General features: G+C 40.2%; 1 protein-coding gene across 1 annotated transcript in view; it reads right to left on the bottom strand.

Annotated features, from left to right (window-relative positions):
- Positions 1-10,537: 10,537 nt before the first annotated feature.
- Positions 10,538-17,585, bottom strand: part of GTF2A1 (general transcription factor IIA subunit 1) — a 46,330-nt gene continuing 39,282 nt past the window's right edge. The window contains exon 9 of the mRNA XM_008148392.3: positions 10,538-15,552. Coding sequence (XP_008146614.1) covers positions 15,445-15,552 — 108 coding nt within the window. The 3' untranslated portion in view covers positions 10,538-15,444. The remainder of the gene's footprint in view (positions 15,553-17,585) is intronic.

The raw sequence follows: 17,585 nt of genomic DNA, 5'->3' as shown, positions 1-17,585 counted from the left end.
AGCTAAGGTGGAAACCATTTGTTCCTGCAATCCGAGGAGATGGGGAGAACTAGCTCATCCTAACTACAGTCTTGTCCTCACTCTACCAACCAGCCCAAGCTTCACTATTATTTCACTTAGATGATCTTAGGCAAATTACTTGACCTCCATAAAGCCCAGTCAACCATCTGTAAAAGGAAGCTAAAAATAAATGCTCTTCAGGCTAGTGTGAGAATTTAAAAAGATCAGGCAAAGTATTTGGCACTCAAGAAACATCCACTCCTGCCAAAACTGGTTTGGCTCAGTGGATAGAGCGTCGGCCTGCGGACTCAGGGGTCCCAGGTTCAATTCCGGTCAAGGGCATGTACCTTGGTTGCGGGCGCGTCCCCAGTGGGGGGTGTGCAGGAGGCAGCTGATGGATGTTTCTCTCTCATCGATGTTTCTAACTCTCTATCCCTCTCTCTTCCTCTCTGTAAAAAATCAATAAAATATTTTTTAAAAAAAGAAACATCCACTCCTAGTCTCTTTCCCTTCCACAAAACCTGTATTTCCAAAACTTTCTTCTGCCCCACTAAGAGCTTTGTCTATAAAAGTGGCCACATATGTTCTCCTTCCATCTTAAATGGCCTACTTGTTTGAGAACAAGAACTCCCCACACGAGATCTCTTGATCATGGGAAGCAGAATTCTATGGGGAGGCTCCAGAATATATGGAACATGTCAAAGAGTGAGTTTGGAGAGCATGAAAATAACTTCAGTCCACATCACACACACAGTACTTATAATGTAGAACCTACAAATTAAGTGCCGCCTCAGGATAGGGCACAGGGTCCTGATACATGTTTACACTAAGAAAAGAGAAGTTTTGGAGTTGAGGGGCCCAGCACAGGCAGACTTGTGCTAGAACAGACTAAGGGAGATATCGATAGGCTGTGGAACCACCATCCTCCAGCTCCTACAGATGGGCCTTGAGTGGCCTCATCCAAGCAAACCCCAACTTGGCCAATAGAGAGCAGCTATGCTAGGGAGGAGGCAGCTTGACTTGACTCTGCCAGCCTCCCAATCAGTCACTCCACCAAGACTGGATCCGGTTGGATTTTGGGTCTAGCTGTCATGGTACTCATATGGGTACTCAATACATGAATGCCACAATAAATAAAGAATCAAACTGAAACTCTTATGCTCAAGGATAATTAGTCATCCAAGCACATCTGTAACCGACACTGATAAACAATAATATTAATCATGTAAATACACTGCTATTTTGTGTATTTAGTGTGAAGATTACAGGATATTGAATGCCTAATAGGAAGAAGAGATTAATAATGAAGGTAGAAAACTCCCAGAAAAAAAGGTGATTCTTAAGATATGCCCCATTGTTTCCACAGTTTTGCTGAATCAGACCTTGTTTACCCTCTCTTACCAACAGATAAATGTGAAGGAATTTGAATACTGCATAGATGTGCAACTAAGCATGAACCTTGCTATTGAGCCATGCAACAGACTGATTGCATGATTAATAAAGACTTTTATTTTTATTGCTCAATGTTCAAAGTGGCTCATTCCCATATGAACTGAGCTGTATTATCAGGATTCTTGATTGCAAGCAACAAAAACAGACTCTGGTTAATGTAAGCAGATTTGAAGGGTAAAGTAGTTTGCCACTGAAATGAAAGCCTAGAAAACCAGGCTCAGGCAGGAATTGAGCAAGGGGAGGCCCTGTCCCAGCAAAAGGCTGCCACTGTTACCCTTGCCCAGGCAGTCACTGTCATATCACTGGGCCTTGATGTGTATATAAAACCTCTGACTGATATTGCAACTTCATTTCATGCCCTCAAACTCAAAGTCCTCTGATTTGAAAACTAACTACAAAGCTACAGTAATTAAAACAGTGTGGCAATGGAATAAAGACAAAATATAGACCAATGGAATGGACAGCCCAGAAATAAACTCTCACATACATGGTCAAATTATTTTTGACAGCGGTCACAAGACTATTCAATTGAGAAAGGACAGTCTTTTCAACAAATGGTGCTAAGAAAACTTGATATCAACATGCAAAAGAATGATGATGAATTCTTTTGCATGTTAATATCAAGTTTTCTTAGCACCATTTGTTGAAAAGACTGTCCTTTACCCAATTCCATATACAAAAACAAATGAAAATGAATCAATTAACTCAATATAATACCTAAAACTATGAAACTCTTAGAAGATAACACAGGGCAAAAGCTTTACAACATTAAATTTGACAATTATTTCTTGGATATGACACCAAAGACACAGGCAACAAAAGAAAAAATAGACAAATTGGACTTTATAAAATTTTTTAAATGTATGCATCAAAAGACAAATATCAACAAAATAAAAAGGCAACTCACAGAATGGGAGAAAATATTTACAAATCATATATCTGAAAAGGGATTAATTTCCAGAATGTATAGTGAACTCCTAAAATGCAACAACAGAAAAGGAACCTGGCTTAGACATGGGCAAAGGACTTGAATCGACATTTCTCTAAAGAAGATACACAGATAGCTAATAAGCACATAAAAAGTGTTCAACATCACTAATGAGTAGGGGAATGCACATAAAAACTACAATAGGATACCACTTCACAACCACTAAGATGGCTACTATAAAAAAAATCTGGAAAATAAGTGTTGGCAAGGTTGTGGAGAAATTGGAACCCTTTTGCACTGTTGGTAGGAATGTAAAATGGTACAACCACTGTGGAAAACAGTATGGCAATTCCTGAAAAAATTAAACATAATTATTATATGATGCAGCAATTCTATTTCTGGGTATGTACCCAAAAGAATTGGAAGCAGGGTCTTACTAGTAAAAAGCATTATTCACAATAGCTAAAATGTGGAAGCAAGCTAAGTATACATCAATGGGTAAATGGTAAGCAAATTGTGGTATACACACCCAAAGGAATATTAGTCAACCTTTAAAATGAAGGAAATTCTGACACATGCTACAGAATGGATGAACCTGGGGCATTAGACTAAGTGAAATAAGCTAGTCACAAAAGGACAAATATTGCATAACTCCACTTAGTCAAAATCAGAGAGAGAGAAAATAGATGGTGACTGTCAGGGGCTGGGTGAAAGAACTGGAAGTTACAGAGTTCCAGTTCTATAAGATAAAAAGAGTTCTGAAGATGGATGGTGGTGAGGGTAGCATATTGTGAATTAATTTAATGCCATAAACTCTACAGTTAAGACTGGTTAAGATGATAAATTTTGTCTATTTTACCTTGATATTTGAGCCCCTGTTTCTGGGTGCAGAAGCAGTTTGAAGCATCTATTTTATATAAAAAATGCTGTTTGAAATTTTAACCCTGCTATTTTGGCTTCTGTAAACGCTTGCTTGCTTAAGTAATAAGGAAAATAAGACTACTCCCATTCCAGAGAGGCCATAAACCTTCCCCAGACAAAGTTATCAGTGCTGGCGCCAGGCCAGGCCTTTGATTAAGGTCTCAAAGCCCCAGCACATAGGGCTCTTTAAGAACTTGCAAAGGGGACCGGAAAACCCCATATTTGGAAGACAAGGACTGAAAAATATATAAAAAGGGACAACTTCCTCCATGTTGTGGCCCAGAATTTGAAAGACATTTTTCTCTGGGGCCATGCATCATCATCATCATCATCATCATCATCAAGTGTAACTCTATTTCTCTAAGCATTGCTTGGTTTTCTCTGGTCTTCTGCAACAAGGTGAGGAATCACCTACCCCATTCCACTTCCAGAAAAAAAGGCATAGCCCTCCCTCCATCTTGCTTAGCATGAAGGAAAATAGGAAGGGTATACTGAGAAGTCTAAACAACAAATATCCCTCATTCATCCTGTTGAAGTTTGTTTCATCACCTCTGGGTGGAATTCTTAGTTTTCCTGGCCCTCCTTGCCCTGCCCTGCTTTGCCACCCTAACCTGTGGCATCCTGAGTACGAAAGTTCTGTCAGCCTCAGAAAAGTCAGTGGGCTCCTTTCAAAATGAAGGAGACAGATCCCTGACTTTCTTCAAATTAACCAGCATACCACTTTCAATTACTCACTCACTTCTTCATTTTACGAATCTGTACTTCTATATGCCCTGCACAGAGTTCAGTCCTGGAAACATTGTTGTGAATGTAAAAGACAGCATAGCCCTAATGGAATTTGTAGTCTAGTGACCCCCCTAAGGAGCAGTACAAAATATTCTTTTCTTGGGGCTTTTAATAATTGCCTAACTTCTGATTAATGTTATGGTCTCTCTGAACAGCTATTCAAACACACACACACACACACACACACACACACACACACACGCGCGCGCGACCCTGATAACCTCTCAAGTTTTCCTCTCCCATGGTATGTGTAAGGTGTTGGCATTTTGAGCTTTTTCACATTTTAGAACTCTGAGAAACAGGTGATTATTAAGGAATGGAAATTACTCCTTTAAACTGACCTCCCTGAGATTTTAAACAACAAAGCAGCCAGCTGTGCTGCTTCTCTCATTACTGTTAGGAGTATTTCCACACAAGGAGGTACAGAACTAAGCAAACAGCCTTTCTGGCTCCAGAATACAATTTACTTCCATTTTGAAAAGGCAACAAGGCTTTCAGCAGCTTCTCACTGAGAAGCCCCCAGGAAACAGAAATGCCTACAGGGTAACTTCTGGACTTTGAATTGAATGGAATCTTTTTATAAATCATTTTGCATTTGTTCTTAAAACCAAGAGGAGGGGTTGGCAGGCTGCCACATGGGAGCACCAACTCAGTGCCAGAAAACTCACGCAGTTAGCATGAATATGCAGGCTGGTGTTGGGAAAGGAGAGGCGCTACCCTTGTTTTGTAACTAAGCATAAGAAACAACCATCATACACATTAACACAAGTTCAACAAAACATGGCCAGGGCCCATCACTGCCTGTAGGCTGCCAGCCTCAGGACACGGAGAGGGAATTCATCTAGGAATCAGGAGACCTTCTAGCTATACCTTTTATTAGTTTCACAATGTTGGCCAATTTGCATCACTTCTTCAGGTCCTAAATGAAAATCAAACCAGTAGAACCATAAAGCCTATTTTGCTAACATAATATTTTCAGAGTCTAATATGTGCCGTACACTTTATATACACTATACCTTACAGCAAAGATGCAAGATAACCATTATTATATCAGTTTCATAGATGAAGGATTTGAGGCTCAGAGAGAGTGGGTACCCCTGATGCTCGACCCTGGATCAGTCTGTTTTCAAAGCCTGGGCTATTTCACACTATAGTATTCTTCACTATGTGTCTAAGGGCTATGCTTATTGGCCCCTGCAGCTCTAGCTCTAGGGAAGCAAGAGCTTAAAGACAGTCTCATAACCTGGACTTAAACCAAGCCACCAAATCAGCAGGGGAAAATGCAGAAAATTATATGCAACTATAAATGAAGGCAAGCGGGGGGGGGGGGGGGGGATAACAGGATAAAGAAAAATAACGGTAAACAGAAAATAACTACGATATTTGGAACGGTATCTATGGTAAATAGAACAAATTACCTACTAACAAGCTTATTTATAAGACTAAAGGCCTGGTGCACGAAATTCGTGCATTGGGGTATATGTGTGTCCCTCAGCCCAGCCTGCACCTCTCCAATATGGGACCCCTGGGTGAAATCGGGCCTAAATGGGAAGTTGGACATCTTTCTCAAAATCCAGAACTGCTGGCTCCCAACCGTTTGCCTGCCTGCCTGCCTGATTGCCCCTAACTGCTTCTGCCTGCCAGCCTGATCACCCCCTAACCACTCCCCTGCTAGCCTGATTGACTCCTAACTGCTCCCCTGCAGGTCTGGTCACCCAGAACTGCCCTCCCCTGCTGGCCTGGTCACCCCTAACTGCCCTCCCTTGCCAGCCTGGTCGTCCATAACTGCCCTCCCCTGCAGGCCTGGTCGCCCACAACTGCCCTCCCCTGCCAGCCTGGTCACTCCAACTGACCTCCCCTGCCAGCCTGGTCACCCCTAACTGCCTTGCCCTGCCAGACCCATCACCCATAACTGCCCTCCCCTGCCGGCCTGGTTGGCGCTAACTGCCCTCCCCTGCCAGCCTGGTCACCCCCAACAGCCCTCCCCTGCAGGCCTGGTCCCCACCAAATGCCCTCCTCCACTGGCCCGGTCACCCCTAACTGCCCTCCCCTGCAGGCCTGATCACCCCCAACTGCCCTCCCTTGCAGGCCTGGTCCCTCCCAACTGCCCTCCCCTGCTGGCCTGATCACCCAGAACTGCCCTCCCCTGCTGGCCATCTTGTGAAGGCCATCTTGTGTGTTGGAGTAATGCTCAATTTGCATATTACCTCTTTATTATATAGGACTAGAGGCCTGGTGCATGGAATTCATGCATGGGGTGGGGGATGTCCCTCAGCCCAGCCTGCACCATCTCCAATCTGGGACCCCTCGAGGGATGTCCGACTGCCCTCTCACAATCCAGGACTGCTGGCTCCCAACCGCTTGCCTTCCTGCCTGCCTGATTGCCCCTAACTGCTTCTGCCTGCCAGCCTGATCACCCCCTAACCACTCCCCTGACAGCCTAATTGACACCTAACTGCTCCCCTGCCAGCCCAATTGCCCCTAACTGCCCTCCCCTGCCAGCCTGGTCACCCCTAACTGCCCTCCCCTGCCAGCCTGGTCGCCCCTAACTGCCCTCCCCTGCAGGCCTGGTCACCCCCAACTGCCCTCCCCTGCAGGCCTGGTCACCCCAAACTGCCCTCCCCTGCAGGCCTGGTCACCCCTAACTGCTCTCCCATGGTGGCCTGGTCACCCCCAACTGCCATCCCCTGCAGGCCTGGTCCCTCCCAACTGCCCTCCCCTGCAGGCCTGGTCCCCCCCAACTGCCCTCCCCTGCAGGCCTGGTCCCCCCCAACTGCCCTCCTCCGCTGGCCCGGTCGCCCCTAACTGCCCTCCCCTGCAGGCCGGATCACCCACAACTGCCCTCCCCTGCTGGCCATCTTGTGGCGGCCATCTTGTGTGTTGGAGTGATGGTCAATTTGCATATTACTCTTTTATTAGATAGACTGTCATTAAGGACCTATTATCTTTCCATCACCTGCTCTGCCTCCCTGTGTTTATTGTAAGTTTGATGCTCCTCAAGGTCAGAGGACAGCTGCTGAGGCCATAGGAGGTACATACTGTTATATTGTAAATCAGAAGATGCCTTAATCAATAAGCCAGATTAATTTGGAGTCTTTTTTTATTATGCTAGCACTAGCGTGCTCAGAGTAGAATGTCTCTGTCAAATTCTGGGCCCCAACATGGTGGAAGTCTTCTCTATTTATACTTTTTTCAGCTCTTTGTCTTCCAAATTTGGAACAAGACTTCCGGACCTTCTGAGAAAAAGTCCTGTGTGCTGGGACAGGGCTGTGAGACTGTATCTCAAGGCCTGGCCTGGCACCAGCACTGACAACTCTGTCTGGGGGATAGTTTATGGCCTCTCTGGAATGGGAGTAGTCTTATTTTTCCCTATTATTGAAGCAAGCAAGCATTTACAGAAGCCGAAATAGCAGGATTAGAATTTCAAACAACAGTTTTTACACAAGATGGAGGTTACTATGCTTCAATATTTCCTTATTTAAATCTGAGAAAGAGATCTTTTGTCGGAGCATTTCAAACAAGAGTCCTGAAATTCACCAAATAAGACTTCTTAGGTCACACTCCCTCCCCTGAATCAGTGACTATAGCCAGGAAAGTAAGTGGCTTAAGCCAACCAGGACCTGATCCTTGTAGTCCTCTTTGCCCTGGCTGGTTTTCTCAGTGGTTAGAGCATCAGCCCACAGACTGATGGGTTTCGGATTTGATTCCCATCAAGGGCACATACCTGGATTGCAGGCTCAATCCCTGGCTAGTTGGGGTGCGTGCAGGAGGCAACCAATCAATGTGTCTCACATCAATGTCTTTTTCTCTGTGTCTCTCCTCTCCCTTCTCTCTCTAAAAAAAAAAAAATAAAAAAAAATCAATGTTAATAATTTCCTCAGGTGAGGATTAACAAACAAATACTCACTGGCTTGCTTCCTCATTCTCCTTTACTGAGTCCCAAGAGCAGCTTCAAGGGTGTATGACAAGTGCAGTCACACAGGCTCTACTGTTCAATGCCCTGCTGTCACCATGTTGAAATTCTTAATAAGTGTTGAACACTGGGCCCCACATTTTCATTTTGCATTAGGTTCTGCAAATTATGTAGCCAGTCCTGTTAGAGTGGGTCCTGGATCCTCTTCTTTCTCTCTTATCTATGTTCTTGCTTAGGTGAGTCACTTCTATGGCTTTAAATGCTCTCCCTATGATAATAAACCCTGAAGATACTTTTCAGCTCAGACATTTCCCATAGAGCTCCATCCACTCATAACTCTCTTGTCATCTTAATACCTCAACTAGGATATCTAATGGGTACCACAAACTTAATATATCAAATACTAGTAGCCCGTTTGCACGAAGATTCGTGCAATAGACCTTCATTCACCTGGCTGCCTGCACCAGTTTTCTGCCGGCACCGGGGACCCAGGCCTTGGCTGTGGCCACCGCCTTCTACCTTCTTTCAGGGTCCCGGCTTGGCCCTGGGCGGTGACCTTGGGCTCGGCTGCACCCAGCGTCCCTGCGACCCGATCGCAGGAGCGAGCCGACCCCCCAGGTCGGCTCGCTCCTGCGATCGGAGCAGGCACCCCGCTGGCGCCCAAGGCCCGGAAAGCCCCGGGCAGCTTTCCCGGCCTTGGGCTCCGCCGCGCCACACCCCAGCATCCCTGCAACGGTTTCCTGGTGGGCGTGGTTGATGGGCGTGGTTTGGTTGGTGGGCGTGGCTTGGGCGTAGCGAAGGTGCGGTCAATTTGCATATTTGTCTATTATAAGGTAAGATAGATCTTTTTAATTTGTCCCCAAAATATCTGTCCTCTTCCATGCTCAGTACACTCAAGCCTCTTGGGTAAACTTTGGCACCTTGTACACACCATCCACCTTTTCTATGCATTTTATCTTACTATTAGAGGCTTGGTGCACGAAATTTGTGCACGGGGGGGGGGGGTGTCCCTCAGCCCAGCCTGCACCCTCTCCAATCTGGGACCCCTGAGGGATGTCCAACTGCCCGTTAACGGGCAGTTGGACATCCCTCTCACAATCCAGGACTGCTGGCTCCCAACTGTTCTCCTGCCTGCCTTCCTGATTGCCCCTAACTGCTTCTGCCAGCCTGATCACCCCCTAACCATTCCCCTGCCAGCCTGATTGATGCCTAACTGCTCCCCTGCCAGTCTGATTGCACCTAACTGCCCTCCCCTGCAGGCCTGGTCACCCCCAACTGCCCTCTCCTGCAGGCCTGGGTTCCCCCCAACTGCCCTTCCCTGCAGGCCCGGTCGCCCCCAACTTCCTTCCTCTGCCAGCCTGGTCACCCCAAACTGCCCTCCCCTGCAGGCTTGATTGCCCCCAACTGCTCTCGCCTGCAGGCCTGGGTCCCCCCCAAATGCCCTTCCCTGCTGGCCTGATCGCCCCCAACTGCCCTTCCTTGCAGGCCTGGTCCCTCCCAACTGCCCTCCCCTGTTGGTCTGATTGCCCACAACTGCCCTCCCCTGCCAGCCATCTTGTGTGTTGGAGTGACAGTCAATTTGCATATTACTCTTTTATTAGATAGGATCTTCACAACCCTATGAGGAAGTCAGGTTTGGTAACATGCAACTAGGTTTGTGTCCTGACTAGGAGTTGAACCCACAACCTTTTGGTGCAAGGGATGATGCTCCAACCATCTGAGCCACCCAGCCAGGGCCTAACTACTTTTTAAAGGTGGCAACTGTCTTATTCATCTCTGGATCCTCCAATAATACTGATCACAATTCCTGGTCCATGGGAGATCACTAGAGTAAGTTGAATTAGTTAATATATACTCTACCAGTATGCTCAATTTCCTATTTAACTAGAAAAACTGTATTTTAAAACAGAAACAAAGGTGTGCAACTACTTCTATTTGCCTTTCCTCCTTGGCTAGTGAGTAGGAGGGTTGACACAAAAGTCATTTGCCTCCAGAAATAGGATTACGAGTAATCAGCTAGGAGAGGGATTCAGGTCAGTGTCAGTGAGGTAACCAAAGCTTCAATCTCTTTGAATAACAATACATATTTCAGTATTTTTGTTTTTCTCCATAAACAAACTGGGCAGAATCCATTGATATTAGGAAAAATCAAGTAATTAGCAAAATATTCTAGTTCAACTATAATTTGAACTTTGGGGAAATTCAACCTATTTTAGACATAATGTATGAAATGTTTACTTTGGGGAGGAAAAAGCCTAGTCTTCTCACTGTTTCATGACCCCTCTCCTGTACTGCTGCAGCCAGATGAACTGCTTTCCTAACTTAACTCAACCTCCCAGGCTTAGTTGGGTTGTAACCAAATCTTTCACTGTCCCTTATTAATCAGACCACATTCTCTTTTGCTATTTTTGATCACTTAAATGCTTTTTTCAACTCTACTAGTCATTTTATATTATGCAAATATAATTATGAAATTAAGTAAATAACTGAATTGTGACATCTGAATACTTAAGTATGTCAAAATCCATTCTAAGAGCTATACATGTATTACCTCACTTAATCCTCAAAACCATATACATTATAGACAGAAAAACTGAGGCCAAAAAGGTTGATCATCAACGTAGGAGCCTGTATTAAACTGCAAAATTACAAGATTTTTCTGGCAATAATATCTTTATTATGATTGTTTTTAATGGTTAAAATTTGCATGTTTCCTAGATAAAGTAGTCCGTAACAGGATAAAAAATTACAAAAAGACAAGCTTCTTAATGTTTCACTTGAATTAACTATAGAATTAAAATGCCTGCTAATGATTTAATAACTTCAAATATAACACAAAATATATTCAATATATAATATAGACCTCAGAAATCTGATTCTCCTATTATGCAATTATTTACAAACTGAATTAAAAGAGTTAGCTAAACATATGAATTAAAAAACAAGTATATTCTGAAATAATTGTATCCTAAGTATCTATTCTTTAGAGTAGAAATACTCATTTAATACAATATATTAATTACATCAATTTTAGTAACAATTTGTTGGTGTTGATTTAGCCCAATTTAAATTCCTGTGTGCTGGGAAATACAACTATTCTTTTTTAAAGCTATTAGAATTTGTAGTTCAGTTTAATAGCTCAGAATAATATCCCATCCTACTTAATTTTAAGGTATAGGACATAATGATACCCCTTTTTTAGATAAATGGAACTTACTTTCATTAACAATGTAAAGCATTTTCCTTTCTAAACTGTATAATTTTTATTCAGTTATCTATATAACGTTATACACTAGTAAGCAAAGCAAGCAACATTACTTTAAATAACATCTTTAATTAAAGTTTTGCAAAGGTAAAATATTAAACTTAAAATAGGTCTTAGTACATCAAAATACTAAGTTCTCTAATTGTATTCCAAGATGTTCTTTAAAACATAATATCCCGTATATCACAGAAGAGCAACCTTGATCTGCAATTGTACAGATGAATTATACAAACATAATAAATATATTTACGCCCTTACACATAACAGTATGTACAACAGCAGTTGACAACAGTAGCTCAGAACAGCAAAAAGGATTAGTCCCTCCCCCAAATTGTAGCCCTGACGCATACTGGACTGATTTAAGGAACCTTGACAGAAATAGTTATTAACTAGGTAAATAGTAACTTACTAATAGTTAGTAGTTACTAATAACTCAATGAGTTCTTCCTTTAAAAAAGGAAAAGTTTCTTTTGTTCCACAAAATAAACAAAAATATTAAGTTTGTGTGTTCTTCCTTAAACCATAAAAAAATGACAAAAAATAGACTAAAGCAGGCTTAAAAGGGGAATATAAACTTCAGAATAATTTCCATAGCATAATAGATTAAAATGCAAAACTATTTAACATAAACTCATGAGGAACTATATAAAAGCAACTATTTTTTAACCAATGAATTCAAAATCTGAATAGCTGATTCAGACAGGTGGAAGACAGACAAATGAAATAAAATGAAAATGTACGAAGATGGATTCAATAAAATACTACATTGCACAAAATCTCAAAAAAGTTCAAGATGAAATAATCTGAAAAAAAAATAGAAATCTTCTAAGTGGAAGAAAATGTTAAGTTATAAAGGGAACTCCCCAGAGGAAATTATGTCTGTTTTCCTGCACAAGGCATATTTACCTTCTGAAAAGAATGGTGACATTATTGCTATAAGATAATCAAAAATTAGTCTTAGAGGAGACAACCCTTTTTATTCCTCCATAAAAAGCAGAAAAAATAAGAAAACCAAATCCTTGATTTTCACTATAGCAAAAGAAAATCTTTATACAAAAGCTATTATATTTTTATGTTCTTGATGTCTAAAACCAGAATCTATTAGAATATGCTCTTCAAAATTACTATACACACTGCTCAAATCTTGATGTATTCCTAGAATAACATCAAGGTGGCTTTGATTTTAAGAGAGGCAATATAAATGTGGTATTATGATGGCATTTAATTAACAGAAAGAAATGTGAACATTTAAAAAAATATAAAAGCCCAATATAAAGATCCCCCTTATATAATAGACACTTTATTTTAGAAACTAATTGCACATTAAAGAGTTGTTTTAGCAAAATGTGGCTCTCCACAGAAATTAACTGTGCTCTCAGGCATGCATGTGGTCTGATTATCCCAATGACCACCAAAAAAAAAGAGTACATATACTGAAAGGCACACATTTCCACACTTTATCAAGTAATTTTGTGTAAATTTCCCTTCACACTGTTGATTAATGTTAATCTTTTTTTAATAAAAGGTGCCATCACCTTCTGTGCAAATCTAAACAATTTCTCTTCTGAAAACTTTACCTGTTTTCATAAAACCAAGTCTGAACAATTTTCCCTCTTTGAATAAACATTTTCATTTTAAAATTCTGAAGTGGGAATCCTTGCCTTTTCAAAGGAATGACATTTTTATAGAACTTAATGAAATGATTTGTTAAATACAATGTTAAAAGCATGATTAAGAATTCAAGTACAATAAAAGATAAGCAAGTGGCATTCTTATAGCAAGCCACCATAATAAAACTAAAACATGCTATTTGATTAAAAAGGAACACAATGCAGTGATACATAAGAGCACAATTTGGTATGCAGTGTTGTTGATCTGGCTCTCAGGATTTTCACAGGTAAAAGAAAAGCATTTGCCAAGTGTGCCATAATTAATATGCAATACACAGGTGCAACTACAAATAGTTAATTCCTGCTTCAAAATAACCCAAGTGAATCACTCTGAAAGCAGTGGTTTTTCATATTTGAAAAAACATTATAAAAACAGGCCAGTATCCAATTCTACTATGAATATCGAATGCTTGCCTACATAGAGGGCCCAAAACATGAGCTGAGTATCATATAATAATACAAGGTTCAGTAGCATAATAACTACTAGATAGCCAAAAGGTTTCGTTCAACACTGCAGCACTGCTAAACTTTTATAGGTAGTTCAGGTCAATGACTCTTCATTGGGTAAATATCAACCTACTATCAACTATACTGAAGGACAACTGAACAAGAGGACTTCTGTGATTCCACCCCCTCCCTTCTCTTCTCCCAATCTCAATAAAACAAACCAACAAACGTAAGTGTGATTTCAGAGTAATGGGGCAAACAAACAAATCTCCCCTCCAAAAAACTAAATTAACATAGCAAAAATAAAAACCGTAATACCAGTTATGGCATCTAATAAAACCTAACTAGTAGCATGCCAGAAACCACCATTTATATCAAAGTTCAGAACATAAGTTAAAGGGACCAAGTTGGTAATGTGGGGTAGGAAGTAGGTGGGAAAAAAAAAAAAAAAAAAGATTAGCCTTTTTGAGAATTTTAAAGATTTGTGTTGAAAAAAGAAAAAAATATATAATAAGCTCACAGTTTTTCTTTGCAATGTACTTTAAAGTGTTTCTATTTTACTTCTGGAAACACAAAGGCAAATAAAAGATAAAAATGGAAGACTTTTAAAAAATCAATATACAAAAGTTAAACACATGTGAATCCTGTCCAAATAAACCATGAAAAGAATTAGCTGTAAGAAACAAGGTGTTCCCACAGTTCTCCCAGGCAACTCGTGCACACTGAGCACAGCACTGCCATATTGTATTTTAGAGCCCCTTACAGAAGTAGAGCTATGTATTCTTAATATACATACTAAGTTTCTATTATTTTCAATAAAAGTCAAATTTATATGCTTTCTTCCCGATGTGCAAACTAAAGCCCATGTATTTAATATTATCGATGGCCTGGAAGGGCCACCAAATGAAAGAGGTAAATATGTACTTAGTGGCCCACCTCCTCCTACCCCAAAATTGCCCCTCAAATTACAAAGTTAAATTTTTAAAAATCTGTTCAATTAAAATAATAGTTTTATAATTCTTTACTAGTAAAGACAAGAAACTTTTATAATTATTAAACTGTTTAATAAAAACCCAGGTCCTCACCACCTGCCCAACACTTCAGTCAATGCACTGAATGTTATCTGAATGTATGTTTAGCTTAAAGACTAAACAACCCATATAAGCATGCACTTCAGCCCAACTGGAAAAAAATCTGTATCTAGTCTTGTGTGTATTTCAGCTAAATGGTACCTTTGTGAAATAAAACCATATTTCTAAGGAGCCACTTTACGGTTTCTTTTTAAGGTATGGGGCTAAAAGAAACAATTACACTTTTTTGTAAGGAAACTGAAGTTGGCATTTTAATTCTGCTTAGACGAGACTCTAGTTTAATGAGTATGAAAACCTAATTAAAATAAGTAGCCATTCCTGGGTCAAATTTTGTCTCCAAACTGTGGTCATCGATTACTTCCTTTAACTCTTAAACAGATGTTTCATAAAGCAGGGAAGTAAGAGGTATATATCACTGAGGGAGAATAGCAAGTAAAAATATTTAAGACCTATTATAAGAGTTCTAAATTGTTTCCTTACACAAATCAATTAAAATTCAACACCATAATTCTTGCCCTCTTGTAAAAAGTGCACACGCAATTTTTACCAAATATAACCACATACAATAAGCAGTTTCATTTCAATCTATCAAAAGGGAAGTTTCTTTAGTTCATTCTAACAAGTATTTTCTGATTGAACCCAAGGTGGAGGAAGGAATATAGACAAAGCTTTACATGCTAATTACCAGTGGCAGGTACCTGTATTTAAAATTGACAATTAGGGTTTTCCTACACAAAACCCCAATGCCCCCTTCCCCAACAACCCCAGGTGCTACAGTTCCATGGCTTGCCAGTTAGAAGTAGTGTCTATGTTGTCAAGGTCTCTTTGTTCCAGTAGCTTTGCTTCCACTGCACTTTTTCTGACATGCAGAAGTTAAGTTTTGGTTGAAGTATGTCCCAAGTTTCAAACTGTCACTTTAAATTTTTTTAAAGTTTCTTTCATTTTATTTATAAAAGAAAAGAACCAACTCTTCACCATTCTGCATCTCCAATGGCTTTGGAAAATATATAATCTCTTCCATTAAGATTCATAATGCCATCCTTGAGATGAAATTTCCATTTGTTTTTACTTCTGTGTATCTAAATAAACAAATAAAGAATGTAAGAGATACAATCATCAGAGGAACCAACAAAAAAGCCCATTCACACACCAAAAAACCTGTCTTGTACATTACTGCATTTGCAAATTATTTTTTTAATTGATATATAATTGACATGTACCATTCTATTAGTTTCAGGTGTACAACAGACATAATAATCCGATATTTTAATATATTGAGAAATAATCACAATTAAGTCTATTTAACATTCATCACCCACAGTCACAACTTTTTCCTGTGATGAGAATTTTTAAAATCTACTCTCTTAGCAACTTTCAAATATACTTCACAGTAATATTAGCTATAGTCACCATGCTGTACATTATATCCCTTGACCAATTTATTTTATAACTGGAAGTTTGTACCTTTTGACCACCTTCACCCATCCCCCACCCCTCACTTCTGGCAATCATCATTCTATCCTCTGTAACTATGAGTTCAGTTTGTTTTAAAAGATTAAACATATAAATGAGATCATTAGAGAGAGTGAAAGGGAGGGGGAGAGATAGAGAAACATTGATGTGTGAGAGAGACATGGATTGGTTGCCTCCCACACGCACCCCTATTAGGGCTGGGGATTTAATCTGCAACCGAGGTATGTGCCCTTCACCACAATCGAACCCATGACCCTTTGGTCTGCAGGCTAGGGCAAGATTTCATTCTTTATTATGACTGAATATTATTCCATTATATGTATTGCTATTATATACTGTATATATCTCATTATTTCTTTATCCATTCATCCACTGATGGACACTTATGTTGTTTCCATGGCTTGGCTAAAATGTTGCAATGAGCCCAGCCCCGCATGGCTCAGTGGTTGAGCATTGACCTATGAACCACGAGGTCACGATTTGATTCCTGTCAGGGCACATGCCCCAGCTACAAGCTTGATTTCCAGTGTGGGAGCGTGCAGGAGGCAGCTGATCAATGATTCTCTCGCATCATTGATGTTTCTATCTCTCTATCCCTATCCCTTCTTCTCTGAAATCAATTTAAAAAATGTTATTTTAAAAAAAAATGTTGCAATGAACATGGGTGTCATACATCTTTTCCAGTTAGTGTTTTTGTTTCCTTTGAAAAAATACCCAGAAGTGGATTTGTGGGATTATATGGTAGTTCTATTTTTAATTTTTTTAAGAACATACATACTGTTTACTATAGTGGCTGTACCAATTTACATTTCCACCAACAGTGCACAAAGGTTCCCTTTTCTCCACATCCTTGCCAACACGTTACTTTCTTTTTTCTTTTTATAGCAGCCATTCTAATAGATAATGTTAATGAGGTAATAGCTCACTGTGGTTTTGATTTGTATTTCCCTGATGATTAGTCATGTTAATAAGGACCTATTGAGGTACGGATTGGCCATTCGTATATCTTCTTTGGAAAACTGTCCATTCAGATCTCCCCATTTTTAAACCAGACTGTATTTTTGCTATTGAGTTGTATGAGTCCTTTATGTATTTTGGATATTAACTCCTTATGCAGATATGTGATTTGCAAATATTTCCTCCCATTCAGTAGGCTGCCTTTTCATTTTATTGATTATTTCCTTTGTTGTGCAGAAGCTTTTTAGTTTGATGTAGTCCCACTTGATTAGTTTTGCTTTTGTTGTCAAATAAAAAACCAGACTGATGTTAAGGAGCTTACCAACTAGGAATTTTTAGCAGTTTCAAGTCTTTCATGCATTTAAAGTTGGCTTTGTGTATGTGTGATAGGTTTTCCCAATACCATTTATTAAAGAAATTGTCCTTTACCCATTGTGTATTCTTGGCTATTTTGTCCTAACAAATATGCATGGGTTTATTTCTGGTCTCTCTTTTCTATTCCATTTATCTATGTGTCTGTTTTTATGCCAATACCATACTGTTTTGATTACTATAGCTGTGTAATACAGTTTGAATTTAGGGAGCATGATGACTGAAGCTTTGTTGTTCTTTCTCAAATTTACTTTTGTTGAAGGGTCTTTTGTGGTTCATACAAATTTTAGGTTTGTCTGTTCTGTATCTG

Source organism: Eptesicus fuscus, chromosome 5 (assembly GCF_027574615.1).
Source record: "Eptesicus fuscus isolate TK198812 chromosome 5, DD_ASM_mEF_20220401, whole genome shotgun sequence".
Lineage (NCBI taxonomy): Eukaryota > Metazoa > Chordata > Mammalia > Chiroptera > Vespertilionidae > Eptesicus > Eptesicus fuscus.
This window is presented reverse-complemented; position numbering and strand designations above follow the sequence as displayed.